Raw genomic sequence first — 17,277 nt, forward strand, 5'->3', positions numbered from 1 at the left:
TTGCTCTCAACGTACATACAGAGAATATACAAATATACTAAATAAATAAACAAGGACAACAAAGTAGAACAGAGGTAAGCATAAACATGTACTATGTATAAATGTATATCCAAAAGTATATATATAAACATAAAGAACAGCAACATTGACAATGGATTTGTAGTGACTAATGGATATCTGCAGAGGAAATATCAACACAAACAGCAACAGCGTGCAAAATCCCAAATAAAGCTTATAACAGTCTGTAGTATTTGAGAACTCTTGTATATTTCTGCAACGTTTAACGGTTTAACTTCTAACGACTGGGCTACACTATAGGAGCACACTCGCCGAGATTTTTTCCGCCTGTAAAACTACAAATAAGAGAGAACTACAGTTCCCATCTGCCATTGCACATCCCTCTACCGCAAACAAAAGAGCCGCATACGTGCACACACAACACTTTTTTTTATAAAAGAGACACATAGCTCAATATCAGTAACACAACGGTGCGCTTTCAGTAAATATGATGCTACCGACAAATACAGCCGCTAACACAGAAAAAGCCGCACGAGTCGTCGCGTGATTTCACGCTTCCGGAAGTTAGAATGGCGTGAGAAAGAGAGAGCTGTCCGAGGTGCTGACACAGTGAGTAGCCTACTGCATGTTCTTCTTCAGACAACATACCAATATATTGCACATGTATTTCTATTACTACAATGTGTTTTTACTTTTAACAGTGATTCATTATCTAAGGTAGCCTACTGTGTATTTGAACTGTGACAATACTGACTGTGATAGACACCAGATCTTTCCTTAAACTTTTTTTTTCTGTAGCCTAATATTATGAACCCCTTTATCTCAGGCTCACTATATTCTGTGGAAATGCATTTTGATCTCTGATTTTTGTTTTTATATATTGTCAAAATTTGGGAAGATGGATGAACCTCAAGAGTCATCGTCCTGTATCACCGATGCCCACAACTCCAGCAGCAGTACTTCACAATGCAATGGAGTCCCAGAGTGCCGGACCCTGCTGCGGGTGCCGGAGTCCCACGGACTCCAGCTGCTGGGCGTGCTCAGATCATTCAGGGAGCAGGGCTTGATGTTTGACTTCACCATTAAGGTCCAGGAGCAAAGTTTTCCCTGCCATCGCTGTGTCCTTGCAGCATGCAGTGATTTCTTCAGGTAGTCTATCTATCTGTCTGTCTGTCTTTCCACTACCTACCTACCTACCTACCTACCTACCTATATATCTATCTGTCTATCGATAGTAACTGCTCTGTCTTTAGGGCCATGTTCGAGGTGGACATGAGAGAGCGCGGTGATGGTTCAGTGACTCTGGGTAACCAGTGTCCGGTGGCAGTGGGTTCTTTCTTGGACTTTGCCTATTCTGGAGAGATACTCATCACTGATGGCAATGTGGACATGCTGTTTCAGGTTGCCTCTTTTCTGCAGGTAGAAATACAACAATTCTTTCTTTTTTCCCTTTAAAACAAACAGTTGTTTTGCTAACTTTGTGCCATAACTAGTGCCTCCTCATCTGCCACAGGGTGTTACATATTCTTCATATTTTGACATGTTACAGTTAGTGCTGTAACAATATCACAAGATTTTTACTGCACGATTGTCATGACTAAAATAATTCAGTCTGACAATATTCACAATATTTGTGGAAAATTTGATTCATTTTTTAAAATCATCAGTCAAAGTCATCTTTAACTTTGTTTATTTCATATTTCGTCTCTATTTTTGGAAATATTACACTCAAAACACGACTGTAGGGGGATGGTACATGAGTCTGTAACCATAGCTGCATATATAAAATGATTCAAGAGGTGCTGGATTATTTACATGATGTTGTCACATCATCAATAATTTATAAATGTCAGGGTTATTGTAAATACTGGTATATTGCGACACCCAGTGAAGCACAGGTGTAGATAACAAAAGGAATGATGGCTGAATTCCTTTCCTATGGTACAACCTCACAGATGTCTTCACTTATTTTGACTTGTCAGACCTCCTCTCTGGACTGTGTGGGCATGTACAGACTGTATTTCATTAGCATTTGTTGCACAAATTAGCATTGGACAACTAACAATTTTATTATTTTTATGGTTATATGAATTGGTGACCTCATGTAATTCCCCGCATAGCTCCACCAGACTTCAACCCAAGCAAATCAAGCAAGTGAAAATATATGTGTGGGTGTACAGGGCTGTCATTTAACTAGCACAACAAACATTTTTAAATATGTACTGTTTGTGTTCTCAGGTTACAGTATTGTCCCGAGCATGCAGCAACTTCCTGATAGAAACCATGGATCTTGGTAACTGTCTGTCCCTCTTCTCCCTCGCTGAGGCCTACGGCTCTGCCTCCCTCCTCCAAAGTGCCAACGAGTTTGTGGTTCAGAACTTCTCTGACCTCTCCAAAACCCAGGACTTTCTGGACATGCAGGTGCTGCTTAAGAAAGGACACGATAAGGAAGGCATTTTAGTGTATATAAGGATGAATGTAGATTATTTGTCAATGAACTCAGACATTCCTACTATGCATGCAGAGTCTGCAATCTGTCTGAGCATTGACTTTAATCTGTTTTTGCTCATTCTCAGTAATTAACATGTCGACTCCAAATCATATTTCATAACCAGTCAACTGTAACTCTTCGTGATTCATAACGTGATGATGCATCCGTATAAGAAGGAAGTTGAGAAAAAGGACAGCATCCCTTTTAAATGGCCTTTAAAACAAGATATAGCAACAACATTTGCCAAAAGGCTTCAGCCATCTTAACCTTTTTTTAAATCTTCCACATGCTCAGGAAAAAAGGCTATGATTTAGAAAGGGTTTTAAACAATTTCATCAAGTTCATGTATAAAACGCGGTACTGTGTGCATAATTTATGTAATTTCTACACAAGGGCATAACATTGTTCCCACAACAATATGTAGAAAATCATAAAGTCTGGCACTGAAGTTTGTTCCCTTTCTTAGTAATAATAGTGTAAAAAGTGATTTTGATTTGACAAGTGATCTTATTATCATTCTGCCTACATCAAACAGCCTGAACTCAGTCAGTATTTACTATTTCCATTGCTTCTTATAGGTGAATGTGTTGGAGGCATGCCTAAGTTCAGATGCTCTAAACGTGCCCAGTGAGGAGGCCGTGGTGATGTCCCTTCTTAGATGGACAGGCCATGATCTCTCAAGAAGACAAAAACTGCTGCCGGGCTTGTTATCTCTGACCAGACTCCACCATTTACCTGCACCTGTACTAAAGGTATGAGCACGCTGCATCTGCGGAATTTGGGATTTTTGCTGGAATGCTGATTCAGCAATGAGGTCTTGTGATTGTCTCAACAATGTTCCCCCTCACCTTCTCTCTCAGACCCTGCGTGACTCAGACGCCCTCCTCTGCGATGGTAAGTCGTGTCTCGCCCTGCTCTCAGAGGCTCTTAGCAAGCAGGATCATTACAGCGGCCTGCTCTCTGACGCCAGGCCAGCCACCACACAGAGCTACATCTACACCCACAAGACGGAGGAGAACGGAGAGATCCGCCACACCTTCTGCTACTGTCTGGAAACAGACCAGTGGAAAGAGCTGGGGACAGGGCACGGAGAGGGGGGCGCTGCTATGCCAGACCCACCAGGATCCTGCGTTACCAGCTTTGCTGAGAAGGTACGTTTTAGGATTGAACCTCGAGTCCTGCTGCTGTTTGGAGTCAGTGGTTCCCAACCGTGTGTCAACCTGTGACCCCTTATTACAAGTTATAGCCTTATAGCCTTGGTGTGTGCATGGGGTGTGAGTTTTCTTCTCCAGATTGTTTTGTTTTAAGGTGTTTTAGAGACCTCAAGAGGTAAAAGTATGCCGATAACAGTGTTGTTTCACACGAAATAAAAAACAATTAAGGAAAAGTGAGAGAAGAAACCTGTTTTTAAGACACTATTATTCCTTGAATTATCTTTTAACCCTTGAGTTTATCTTTGGTCCCGACCTCCAGGTTAGGAATCACTGTTTTAGAGAAAAGATGTAAAAGGAGGAGCATAATCGTAAAATTGGACAACAAACAAATGGGGCCATTCCTTTTTTTTTTTGGTTGAATAAATTCGCCAACTTATCGTCTTTCCACTGGATCTAAGATGTTTGTGACAGGCGGTTGCCGGGGGAACTGTTGCCGGGCAATACGTCTCCATGTGGCCGAGCCGTTCCACGACGCCACGGACGAGGTTTGGTGTTTCTGTCCTGTGACCCTAACCTGCACGCGTGCGCCTCCCATGCGAAAGCCCAGAACCACGCACACAGCTGTGACCTGCCTGGACCGAGTGTACGTCATTGGAGGACGGACCAAAGGATCAAGAAGGGGAGCTCCCAGTCTGCTGGAGGTAACAGTGTTTCCTTTATATACAATTGGGTGAAGATTTCCTTTTATTGCTAGACTATTAACTGTGGATTTTTTGTTAATGTGCAGTTTAAACACGGCTCTTTTCTATCATGTATTGTAGGTGGAGTATTATAACCCTCTGATCCAGACCTGGTGCTCAGTCAGCCCGCTGCCCACTGCCATCTTCTACCCTGAGGCCAGTGCTTGTGGAAGTGTTATCTATACACTGGGCTCAGAGGTGGAGCTCACAGACTCCTTCAACCCCTCGCTGGACTGCTTCTTCCGCTACGACACCCAGCAGGACCAGTGGAGCCGCCTGGTGGCAGAGTTTGGCCAGTTCTTCCATGCTACACTGGTCAAGGCGGTGTCGATTCATAATACACTGCACCTCTGTGACCTCTCCACTTACAAAGTGAGCCATCAGATTGGCACTGATGAATGCATGAGTTGTCAGTCATTGCATTGTAGTGTGAAGGCATTAACAAAGGGTTATGTTGTTTACGTTTTCTGAGCAGGTTTATTGTTAAATTCGGACTTCAAAATTCGATTATTTTTCTACATCCAGGTCTACAGTTTTTGTCCAGAGACCTGCGTGTGGAAGGGTGAAGGGTCATTTGAGTGTGCTGGGTTCAATGCTGGAGCGGTTGGTATGAGAGACAGAATCTATATCCTGGGTGGAGACTATTCACCTGACGAGATCACCGATGAAGTTCAGGTACGAGAACTTTTTTATCCAGAGTAGCTACTTTGACTTTTATTGGCTAAAGGGGGTGGTCCAAGTTTTTCCTGAGCTGAAAGTGGAGGCCACTTGATGGCAAAATGTCTCTTTATTTTTAAGAGGCCTTGAAGACGTGATCAGTAGCTCACCAGAGAAACATTAGCATCAAAGTAATCCCATTGCAAAGACAAACAGAGGGTATTCATCATCTAAGATCTGTCTGTTTTCTTGTGTATAGGTGTACCACAGTGAGAGAAACCAATGGGAGGAAGTGACTCCCATGCCCAGAGCACTCACTGAGTTCCACTGCCAGCTAATCAGCTTCAACAGATACAAAGACCCATGGGGTGACACTGCTTGATACACAGCAGACACCCACTCATGAAAACATGTGAGTAGATATACATGTGTGTGTTACATGTGTCACTGATGTAAGCAAGTACCCATGAGTCTCCCTTTGAGGCTTTCAACCCTCTGTGCACGACAGACAGCTGACTGAGAGAATGACAATCTGTGACTATCACCGCATCACTCACACATCTTCACATCCCAAGAGCACCTAAGCCAGATATTTCTTTTATTGTTTTTGTTTATTTAAAGGCTTTAATCCTTAACTTTGTATGTGTGAAGCACCTGCTGTCATAGGGTCTCTGTTGTGTCATTCAAAATGTGGTCTCTCCCATGGAGGAACCCTATAGAGTAGAAGACTATTTTAGAAATCCTATTTTAGTAACTGAATATTTTTTTTTCCTGCTTTGTATGAAAAGGAGAATTCCCCAGAAAAATAACTCACAGTATCTGTACACTTATCAGCTCTCCTACAGCTAGAACATAGAAAATAATACTTTATCTAACAGTTTTGAAGCTCCATTTACACAGCCTTCATGAGGAATTCAGTGTTATTTTCCTGCATTTGGGGTATTTGCATCATGAATGGATCAAATAACTTTGTTTTGGCAAAATTACACAAACACGTATACGTCCCTTTCAACTAAATGTGCTTCACAAGATGGTAATATTTTTAGAAAATGGTCCTATTATGGGTTTGTGTTATATTCTATGTCATTAGGACTCCCTGTTATTTTCCTGATTCGTCCTTTGTTTTAGCTGATGAAGACCTGCTCATACATAATAATAAATAATTGAATGGCAATGCTGTGTAAATGATCTGGGTGGATTTTCATTTTAAACTACTTGCATATATTCTGTTTCCGACTGCCATGTATCCATGCATGCCCTGTTTCTCCTCTCATGATGTATAATTCTACATGTGATCAATCCACAAATCTCCTGATAAGCTTCAGTAACTGCTTTGATGAAAATGTGCAACTGTCACAGAGAAACACTCTGTAGCTTCAAAGAACACAAATGCTTAACATTTCAGAGAGCAGGAGGAGAAAAGGGCGTCACGGTGTAAATCATAAATGCAAAGTACATTTGTGTTATGAAACAGAAAACTAATCCAACAAATGAAAGACTGTTTAATGGCAAGAAGTGAACATAAACATAATGCTTCCTTATTTGTGTAGATGTCTTCTTCTTTGAGTAGATATAATGTCTGCATAGATACTTTCATCACTTAGTAAAAACAGAACAATAGACTCAACAGCATGGTTCATGTATCATTGTCACAGGAATGCCACATGGGATGCTGTACTGCTGTTTATGTGGCATTACTGTGTATCATAGCTGTCACTTTAAAACCCCTGTTTATTTATTTTTATTCACCCTCCCATCTCTACTGTGACTTCCCCTTTGGCTCTTGCCAAATATTCAAGGCCACTTTCAAAACACATCTCAAAACAAATTCTGATCTAAGATTAGTTTTTAAATGACAATCTGTCTGAAGCAATCACATGATTTTAGACATCGCATCGCTACTTGAGCTCTGGACCAGACTAAAAAAAAAGAATGAAAAGATGTAAACACTGTGTCTGAAGAATAATCAAAGTCCTACAATAATCAGGCTGGCTTCCTTCCACACACATCTCTCTGTCTCCTCTTCCTCCCGTTCATCTCGTCTCTTGTTGCTCCATGGTTTAGGCCTGGTACGCTTTCACCAGCAGCCACATCAGCAGCACAGTGATTAAGACGATCATGAAGTTGAGGAACAGCTCCTGTACCGAGCGGTCCATGGTGGTATCACACCCGAGAAGAGGAGGAGGGGAGGAAAGAAGCAGACAAATACGAAGGGTGCAGATGTTGAGTGTTTTTTATAGAGCTGAGGCTGGTCCTGGACCTGAGAAGTGTAGAGAGATATGAGCAATGAAACATATAATTAAGGTATTACCAAGGCAAATAGTATGGTGGTAAAAATATATATATATATATAAGTGTATGTGTGCCTACAGTGGCACATGTGCTGTGTTTTGCGTGTGCATGTTTGTTATCATAGATTAGAGGGATCAGACACTTCTTAGGCGGGTCGTTCCATCTGTTCCATCACTCAACAGGGAGAGGGGCCAACAATACGCCCTTATATAAAGACATGGGAGATGACGCACACACCAGCAAAGTATACTCAATAATACACTATCATACATGTGATCAGGTTAGAAAGTACTGTATGGGAAAGTTATTGGTGTATGAAAAAAATAGATACAAGCCCCTTTGCACCCGTTGCATTTTCAAAATCAGATGTAGCCGGTGAACTGTTACCTTTCCTTTTTTGGCAGCAATCTCACTATGAGCAGGAAGAGGAGAAAGCAGACGTTCTCATGCGCTCCAGTAGTACTTGATCTCTGATAGCTTGTCTTCTCGCTGACAATTCTATTGTGGCACTTCTTCTCTGTAGTATCTGTTAGCAGCTGATCTTCTTGCTGTTGTCCAGCTGTCTTCGGTGGCCAGGGGAAGGGCCCGGTCCTAAAGTAGTCACCCTAGCGGACCGCCCATGTTTCACATACAACCGGACTGATGTCACGCAGCAACTAAACAACCAATAGAGTGTCTTACTTTCCACAATATCATCCACTGGTGTTTTCCATCTATAACCATACAGAGTCTCCCTCTTACACAGAGACACACAACAGTGGAGGGACTCAGGGTTATTTATAAAACATTATTGCAGATACTAGGTGGATTACAGTTGTTCCAAACACAATATCCATGTCTTCTGATGGATATGGGAAACTGAAACAGTATCTGTAGCTGGGTATGAGCTATGCACAGGGGCAAAGAACAATAACCGAGTGACCTCTCCAAAATGCAACATTGGAGGCATGTAGATTTAAATCCAGTTGATACCACAGTTTATCATGCTGTCTGGCAAGTCAAAGAGGAAAAAGGAAAGGTTAATTCCTCCCTTAGTTATTTAGATACTTTAATACGTAATATCATGCCACTGCACTTGAGTTACTTTCACTATTCTCTGTGACTGCTGGATGACACCTACCAGCCAGGAAAGACAATAAAAGGATGTGTAGGGCCATTCTCAAGAGGGTGGGACTTATTGTATAGGCCAGCCTGTTGGTGACAGAAAAGAAAGAACAGAGGAGAGTGGCACGCTATGGAGAGCACGACCCTTTTTGTAATTGACAATGACAGATAACCCTCATCCCTTTAGTATTTTTGTTTGGTAATTCTATTTCTTGACCTAAATGAACTGAAAACTACTGAGCTACCAGTACTGACTGCAATGACATTAAACAACTAAGATACAACGTGTTAATTAGACAGCAGATGTTGCCACCTTTGGACAAATCCAGGTTAGCTGTTTCCCCCTGCTTCCAGTCTTTATGCTGAACAAAGATAACCACCTGCTGGCTGTTTACTGTGAGGTCAAGAGAGTGCTGTCAATCCTCTCATCTAATTCATCCGCCAGAAAGCAAAAAAGTGTATTTGCCAAAACTATTCCTTTAAATAGATGTTGATAGTAAAGTGTTTTTCTCTCTCTTGTGGTAATGTATAACCATTGTTCTTTTACACTCTCCCTTCTACGCTGGTGCTAAGAAAGGGATTTTGACAGTTCACCACAGTGAACCTCTCAGTTCATCTCACACTTGACAGCTGCTTAAAACCGTGTTATCTTTGATCTAATGTTAAACCCCCTTGACACACCTTCCGTACACACAGAGGGGTCACAGCAGGACAAAGTGTGTATGAGCTTGGCTCCCTTGAACCTCTCCATCACAGGATTCCAAGGTCTTTCCAGAGGATTTAAAAGATCAAAACGTCTGCTATTTTATCCCCCTGCTGCCCTGCCAATGTCAAACCAATAGCTATTTGACCCAGGGATTCCCATTGTCATGGAGATCCAGCGCCGGGGTGATTGAATAAAGCAGGGCGAGGTGTGCAGGCATCTCTGTGCAGGGTGGACCATGGCCCACTCTGACAGCTGTGTGTGTTTAAGATAGAAAAGTACTGGCAGGGTTACCCTCTAAATCAGTGGAGGGACGGAGGGGTGTCAACAAGGCCTCAGAGACACCATTCCACACATTCTGGGACGCTATGTGTGTGGGTGTACGTGCATGCAATACGACTACTGTTTATTACCAGTGAAGTTTGGTGAGAATTTCATGGTTATCAGCTGTGAATGAAAAAGACAAATCAAATCATCTATAATACCAAAAATATCAACAATCAATTAATGCCAGGCGACAATTAGCTTAGCATAAATGATGGGAAGCAACGGGGATACAGCAAGTCAAATGCTTAACATGTTGTAGCATGTTTAATCCATAGAAAAATGAACAAGATGAGGTTTTGCTTTTAGTCTTTATGCAAAGCTAAACGCCTGCTGGCGAGGAGAGACAGGAATTCCTCTGAGCTGACTGTGATCCTGACAGAGAGATGATACAGGCAGCAAACACAAGGCTCAGGACTGTTTATACTTTAGGCCGGTTGTAATATTATGTCTGAACCTCAGATCTGCTGCCAAAGACCTCAACTCATAACTTCTGTCTGTCTCATATCCATTGTAGCTGCCAGTTAGTCAGTGAATAGATGGATCTGTACATTCTTCAGTGCTACAGCATGATATGTATTCTCTTGTTGGTATCTGTAATGCCAGACAAACCTGGGTAAAATGACCTGGTCGCATATCAGTCATATTTCCTTTTGAATAAGATTGGACCTAATGACCATGTCCCGAAAATATTTTCCTCTCTGGAAAGAGAACATGAAAGAACAATGAAAAAAAACCGTGAGGGATTTTGGCTGATATATTTCTGTACTTTTACCGGTTTCATTGCCATAGTTTTTATGACTGTTATCCTTTTCCAACGACCGATATCTGCTTGCATATAGTCCCGATAGAACTGAATAACTATTTCAAAAAGCAATCTGTCCATCTCCGTCATGCAGTCTGCAGCTAATCAGAATACAAAGATGCCAGTAACAGGAGTTTGGCCTCTGGCTACTGGCCCTACAAAGGGTAATGGCATGCCTCTGGGTACACAAGTGGTTCCACTCTAGTTCTCACCATTACCCTGATTTTTAAGAACTTGGCTGAAGTGTAAGGTGAAGCAGCTCTTCAGCACTGGCAAGGGAAATATCATCCTAATCTCATGTTCATAACCTGAAACAGATATTTCCACTTTGTAGAATGCTGACACTCATTGATCACAAGTTCATGGCTGACCAACTCTGAAATATATTATTGAAATTAGATTTATTATAAGATGCTTTTCGTCTGAAACAGCAGTTGAGAAACAAATCTTACCACATAGTCCATGGTCTTTAATAGCAGATGGATCATTCATCAGATACTTAGTGGACTTCTGTTTCCAATGTCAAAAAATGACCTGCACCTCAGTTTTTAAGCCAGCTTGTATGAGACGTTCTTTAAGTGCTCTGATAAAATGAACATTTTCAAGTACAAGTAACTACTTCATGCGCTGAGGAAAATTATGTGTTTGAAAACTCCACAGCAGCTACTTAATTGAGCTATTAGTGAGATCGTTTTTTCCTACGACAAGACAGTTGGGAAGTCAGACTGACTCAGAGTAATGGATTGCAACAAAATTGTCATCAGACAAAGAATTGATTAATGTCTTTCCCCTGTGTTTTCATTATCGTGTTCGCTGGATAAAAATGTGTGTGTTGTGAATGCTAAGAAATTGCAGCAAGGGATAAAGCTTTGCTGCTGATTAATCTCCCAGCAAGGGTGTACGTGACTGAAGTCTCTAGGCATCATCCAACACACACAACGGAGAGAAGACTATTTATATTCTTTATTTATTTGACTGTTTGGAAAAACAAGATGGGGCAGAGCATTGTAATGGTGTTGGAGAGGGCAGCCACAGTCTCCTGTCTGACCAGCTGCTGTTTTGGAGACTAAACTGAGCATGCTGATAAAACAATGAAGGGTTCCCACTGGCCAGAGTTTAGCCTGGCACTGTAATTACTGAGATGGCTGAGGACAGGTGGGGGCTTCATTACACTACACACACCCGTGTATAATCGCACACACTGACGCACAAAAGTTTAATGCTCACGAACACATACATGCATGCTGGAACACATACTCACACCCAAAGGGGCTGTGGAGTCATTGATTTGACTGTAGAGGAATTCAAATGCAGGATCTGAGCTAATTGGCTCCTGTGAGGGAGGAAGCAGACAGAGAGCAGAAATCAGGGCAAAAAAATCAAAACAATAGACAGAATACATCAATTACAATTTAGAAACATGTCTGAACGTAAATCACTGGTTGTATCTGATCAGCATCTGCCCTGATGTGTAGGGTAATGTGTTTTGTTGAAAAGGATGCATTAGAATTAGCCAGCTAGCCTATTGTGATACTCTTTTGTTCTCATGTAACACAAGATTATCCTCAGTTGCCAGAATTTGAGTCCGGTCTGATGATGGATGAATGACATGGATGAAAATGGAATGCAAAACAGTCTACCCAAGATAGTCATCCTGTATACTTATATTTTTATCCCATAGTATCAAGTTAGTGGGGCCTATAGAATGATCCCTGGGGCAATTCTGTCTGTCTTTTGTTAGGAGATTAGGAAGGCATGCAGCATGGATTTGCCTTCAGGGTTCAGGTCCTATATAATGGAGCGCAGGGCAAAACACTGGATGTTAGTAAGCCTTAGATACCAAGTGGAAAAAATGGGTATCTTAGAAGAGAAAAGAGAAGGGAGGCTTACACTAAAAGAGCAAGAGGTATTCAATCATTAGCTCGATATAGATATATACAACAACAGATCAATATGTCCCTGCTGGGATGTTATAGCCTACACTAGGACATTAATACCAGTGTTAGACTATTAGTCTACCCATGGAATGTACAGTAATCTCACTGGACATACTACTGAGTAACAAAGATAGACTTTCTTTCCTTATTTTGGTGGTCTGAACTCACATTATAGCAGGGCACACAACCAGAGGAAAATGTAGAGTGAAACAGTTAACATTTTAGGCTGCCAAATGTATATGCCTACAATTAATTGTTGCATCACATTGCAACTGTTGGAACACAGCCATTGTTAATGGTATCAGTTGCCATTGTGCTTTGTCTGAGAAGGGTTTCAAAGGAGCCACCTGTGCATGGTGGCTCTGCTCTCCTGGGATGAGAATCGTCGGGAACCGTCAGTGTTTGATGCTTGTTGCACCCGGACAAAATACACGGACGTACCATGGAAGCTAGTGTGGGAAACAACATGGAAGCTGTCAGAAGGAGTAAAGAGGACAGAAAAGTTCTTCGTAAACAGTTAAAAGCCAGTCACACTTTGCTGAAACATGAAGGCATCAGTACAGCACCGCAGCCTACCAAGGTAACACAAAATAAATATTCATATACAGGAAGTGGCAGCGAAGAGAGAGCTAGCTAACATTTAGCCTCTTCGAGCTACTTATTTTAAATATTTACAGCTATTAGATTCACAATTCAAAGTTGTTTTTCAGTTTAAGTGAGTTGAATGAAAGAATGCACGCTGTTGGCTGGCTAGCTAATTTGCAGGTATAACTTTAATATTAGCTTGTATCTACTGTTTTCTGTCGTTTATAAGAAAACAATAGCGGTTTAATACAATGGGAATACAATGTACGTGTGTCTTGGGCTGTTTGGATGTATTATTAGGAAATAATAATAATAATAAATAGTCTGTTTAGGTGTTTATCAGACTGACAGCCTGGTGGAAGAAGCCATTGATTCTTGAGGTGTAGGGTTCAAACAGTGATTAGCCTGTTTTGGATGTCATCTTTCAAATTGTTTATGTTGTTAAACTGGTCTCTATAGAATCAACCAGTCAACCTCTTGTCTGTTCCACAGAGCTTGGTGGTGGCTAATGGTGGCCTGGGGAACGGAGTTAGTCGAGAGGAGCTGTCTGCAGCGCTGAACGAGATGGGAGAGGTGGAGACACTGATCATGCACCCTCACAAGCCTTATGCTTTTGTCACGTACAGGTACAGGTGCTGGGCTGAAAATACTATATGACACAAGTTAATTGCTTTCACCTCTCTGGAAGAAACTCACACCGTTGTTTTTGTGATCTTGTTTCCAGATCTGAAGAGAGTGCTCGGAAAGCCCACACCCACCTCAATGGGGAAAAGCTTCAATGCGGAGAGAACAGCGTCACACTCTACCTCAGTTATGTCGACTCAGGTACTTGACTTAAACATTGACACCTACAGACGCGAGCCTAAAATACTGTCAGATCTGCTACACTCATTTGAAGCATTGTTTACCTCATATTTTAACAGTAAGTTGGATAGCTGAAGTTTGTGTGCTTCATGCGCTGGATATCTAGTCTAATAAGAAACAGTAGTGTGATCCTCACTGTATGTTCTGTTTGTGTGTCTGTAGTAACCTGTCAGGAGGAGGTGTCCGTTCCTTTGCCTGATGGATTAGTGTTGGTGGAGGATTTTGTGTCTCCGGAGGAAGAGGCTCTGCTGCTCGCTGCTGTCGACTGGTCGTCCACTAATGATGATGTCACTGGTGAGGGGCTGTGTAATTTGCTGTCTGTGTTTGTTTCTTAAGTTAAGTTGCTATGTAGAACTTCTCATGATCACCCAGGAACTTGATTCAATCTTGTCATAAAGCTGAGTATTAGTCAGATGACAGAGCCTTAATGAATCCAGTTTAATGTACACAACTGTTGTGTACAATTCGGATAAGAAATACAAGAATTTGGACCTTATTTGCTAATTTCATTCTTATGTGTTTTAGCTCAAAAAGCTCTGAAGCATAGAAGAGTCAAACATTATGGCTTTGAGTTTCGCTACGACAACAACAACGTGGATAAGGACAAGCCATTGGCTGCAGGTAAGCATCCATTAATAACAAAAAAATTGAAATATTTAAATTTTAAGTATTTTTACTGTTTTGGCCAATACATCACTTAAAATCATCTATTGATATTTTTGGGCTCTGTTGGTAGATTTAATCTCTATATTTCTATTTTCACCTATATCTCATGTATTGGATAGTGAGCAACAAGATGCTACATTTTGATTCCTTCTGCTTGTGTGTGTGTGTGTGTGTGTGTGTGTGTGTGTGTGTGTGTGTGTGTGTGTGTGTGTCCAGGTATTCCTCAGGAGTGTCTAGCTGTTCTGGAGCGGTGTGTGAAGAACAAACACGTCGACATCCTGTCAGACCAGCTGACTGTCAACCAGTATGAGTCTGGACAGGGTGAGATTTTCCAGTCATGTCTCCAATGATGACTCACCAACTAAGATACGTTTCAGAGGTTATCATGTACATATGTCTGACTACATGTGGAGAAAATGACAGCTATTCAAAGCACAACAAATAAGCAACATTATTAAAATGAAAATGGTTTGTACCCATTAATAAATCACAAAAATATCAATTCTTCCACCTTGGTGCAGTTCAGGAATCAATATTTAGTTGGATAACTGATTCTCTGGATGATTAATCAACACTGAATCAAAACTATATTATCTTCTGAGCTGCAGAGGTTTAAAACAGACATGGAGTAGCAAGGGGACACTGCAGAGAGCTGTGACAACCATAGAAAGATGTTTGTAGGTTTGAGATGCTGCAGCTGCACTTTATGTGGTGAAGACATCAATTAAAGACTCGTGGAAACTGGAAGTAGACTTACTGGGTTTCCAGAACCACAAAATATAGGCACACGTTTGGATTTTACTGACTTATACCACAAGGTGGCAGCAGAACCTCTCCAAAATGCATCGATGAGGGATGATGAAAGTTTCTGCTTCCTGTCAGTTGTCTGTTAATATATTTGCAGTACTGGCAAACATCTTAGAGCCTTATAGACCTTAAAGGAAAGGTAATTAATTATGCTTGAATGTAGCATTAAATGTCAAAATGATTTGAGTGTAATTTATGACTAACATCAATGGTGTCTGTCAGAAATTCAACAAACAAGTTGAAACTCAGCACTTTTATATTTTTAAAGACCCATGATACATTTTGACCAGTATAACTATTAAAATGTACACTTTATGATATTTCCAGGCATTCCTCCTCACGTGGACACTCACTCTGCTTTTGAGGACGCCATCCTGTCTCTGAGCCTTGGAGCAAAGGTGAGAAGTCAGTCCATCACTTTGTGATTTTAAACTTTTTTCGCAAACTCCAGCTAGCAGTGTTGAGAGAAATACTCCCCACAGCCCCGTGGGTTGGTAACTCACCCCAACTATACGATACATCCATCAGCTTGTGGAGCCAGTATCGACCACTGGAGCTCAAGGTGCATTCATCAATGACGCAAAGTTAGAAAGTGGGTTTAAATGGATATATATAAAGCTTCTGTTTGTACGCCTCTTTGTGTTGGGGTTCGATCAATCATATTACCCGTGACCAGTGTGATTCATCTGTCTCAGGGGGCACCACTCTCAGAGATGAGTGTGTGCAACAGTATGTTTGGATTCTATGTCCTTGTGATTTTACTGAGAACATTGTGTCACCTTGCTTGCAACATCTCATAATCTCCTGCTCACTGCGGCCTTCAATTGATACAGAATGTAGCTAACGACTCTTTCAGAGGCGTCTCCCTGGTTGTGGGGCATTTTGTGAACAATTAATGAACAGAAGAAAACCAGATTTCCCTTTTTAATCAGTTTTGCTTTGTCCTTGACTATTCAAGGTGTGACGAGATGGTGTCGCACGGTGCTGGGATGCTGATTTAGTCTCTGCAGGACGACTGTTGTAGATGAACGCCCATCTGTCCCTGCTTGTCTGGAAGGCAGGGGCTCTATTAACAATCAGCTGTTGTCTGTCTCTCTCACACACACACACACATACACACAGACTGACAGACGTGTGTGTAGCGCAGTGTGTTCGTTGTCCTAACTCTTCAGTGGAGATTTTAAGCAACAAAAAGTGTACCGTAAATGTTGTATATCGGGTGCAATATCGAGAAGAAAGACGTCTGCACAATGAATATGGTACACACGCGGGTACGCATGATTAATCCATTGTCCTGGAGATTTTGAGTCAAAGTCTTATTTACTCTGGTTTTGTTGTTATTTCTTTAATCTGTGGGTGTAACAAGTTAATCCAGCTGTGATCAAATGCTTTAGTGCATCATCAAATGTCCCTTTCAGCCAGCCACCTGATTGTCTGCAGTTAAATATATGAAACAGTGTTGAACTTTACAGGTTTATTGAGCTTGTTTGTGTTTTCAGTGAGAGAGAAGAAATAAAGCAATGTTGATAGGTGTGTGTGTGTGTGTGTAGGTGCATGTGAGACTGATTAATGAATAGTCTTGTAGTAAAGTGTAACTGGCTGCATCACCATCGATTTAGTCACATTCCACCAGTTTCATTGATTGGCCAATACTCCCCAGATGGGAATAGCACAGGTGTGTGTGTGTGTGTGTGTGTGTGTGTGTGTGTGTGTGTGTGTGTGTGTGTGTGTGTGTGTGTGTGTGTGTGTGTGTGTGTCTCTCTCTGTCTGTGTGTGAGAGATTTCAGTTGTGGTTTCAAGTTCAGAAAATTTGCTGGTGTTGTATGTACATAGCTCTCTCACAATCATACACAAACTCTCTCTTTCTCTTCTCTTCTCCCCCCCCCCCCCCCACTCTCTCTCTCTCTCTCTTACCGCTCTACTTCACAAAATCCAATTTTCCTGCTGTCAGTAGTCGGAGCGATGCAGTTTAAATTGTGTAGATGTGATTTCCCAGCAGAGCTCATGCTGTAAGGAACCATCAGGATCAAACACCAACGGGTGGAGATGATTCTGCTGGTTGTTAGTGAGAGAGAGCAGGTGGAGTGTGTGTGTGTGTGTGTGTGTGTGTGTGTGTGTGTGTGTGTGTGT

The 17,277-nt window shown here is 41.6% G+C and overlaps 3 protein-coding genes across 3 annotated transcripts in view; 2 read left to right on the forward strand and 1 right to left on the reverse strand.

Moving 5' to 3' along the window:
* Nucleotides 1-268: 268 nt before the first annotated feature.
* kbtbd3 (kelch repeat and BTB (POZ) domain containing 3) lies at nt 269-9,268 on the forward strand. Its single transcript, XM_031861380.1, has 10 exons — nt 269-627; nt 917-1,167; nt 1,272-1,437; nt 2,257-2,439; nt 3,088-3,261; nt 3,370-3,660; nt 4,122-4,364; nt 4,485-4,775; nt 4,929-5,078; nt 5,320-9,268. Exons 2-10 carry the CDS (start codon nt 917-919, stop codon nt 5,440-5,442), a joined length of 1,872 nt encoding a protein of 623 aa, XP_031717240.1. The 5' UTR covers nt 269-627; the 3' UTR covers nt 5,443-9,268.
* sln (sarcolipin) lies at nt 6,522-7,931 on the reverse strand. The gene is made up of 2 exons (XM_031861382.1): nt 7,740-7,931; nt 6,522-7,320 (listed from the first exon to the last, which is right to left on the reverse strand). Exon 2 carries the CDS (start codon nt 7,214-7,216, stop codon nt 7,121-7,123), a length of 96 nt encoding a protein of 31 aa, XP_031717242.1. The 5' UTR covers nt 7,217-7,320; nt 7,740-7,931; the 3' UTR covers nt 6,522-7,120.
* Nucleotides 9,269-12,641: 3,373 nt separating the features above from the next.
* alkbh8 (alkB homolog 8, tRNA methyltransferase) overlaps nt 12,642-17,277 on the forward strand; it is a 7,976-nt gene continuing 3,340 nt past the window's right edge. Inside the window, exons 1-7 of the mRNA XM_031860514.1 lie at nt 12,642-12,805; nt 13,303-13,436; nt 13,535-13,635; nt 13,837-13,968; nt 14,200-14,295; nt 14,557-14,661; nt 15,475-15,545. Of these exons, the coding sequence (XP_031716374.1) occupies nt 12,668-12,805; nt 13,303-13,436; nt 13,535-13,635; nt 13,837-13,968; nt 14,200-14,295; nt 14,557-14,661; nt 15,475-15,545 (777 nt within the window). The 5' untranslated portion in view covers nt 12,642-12,667. The remainder of the gene's footprint in view (nt 12,806-13,302; nt 13,437-13,534; nt 13,636-13,836; nt 13,969-14,199; nt 14,296-14,556; nt 14,662-15,474; nt 15,546-17,277) is intronic.

Source organism: Anarrhichthys ocellatus, unplaced genomic scaffold, assembly GCF_004355925.1.
Source record: "Anarrhichthys ocellatus isolate YVR2014 unplaced genomic scaffold, GSC_Weel_1.0 scaffold24, whole genome shotgun sequence".
Classification (NCBI taxonomy): domain Eukaryota; kingdom Metazoa; phylum Chordata; class Actinopteri; order Perciformes; family Anarhichadidae; genus Anarrhichthys; species Anarrhichthys ocellatus.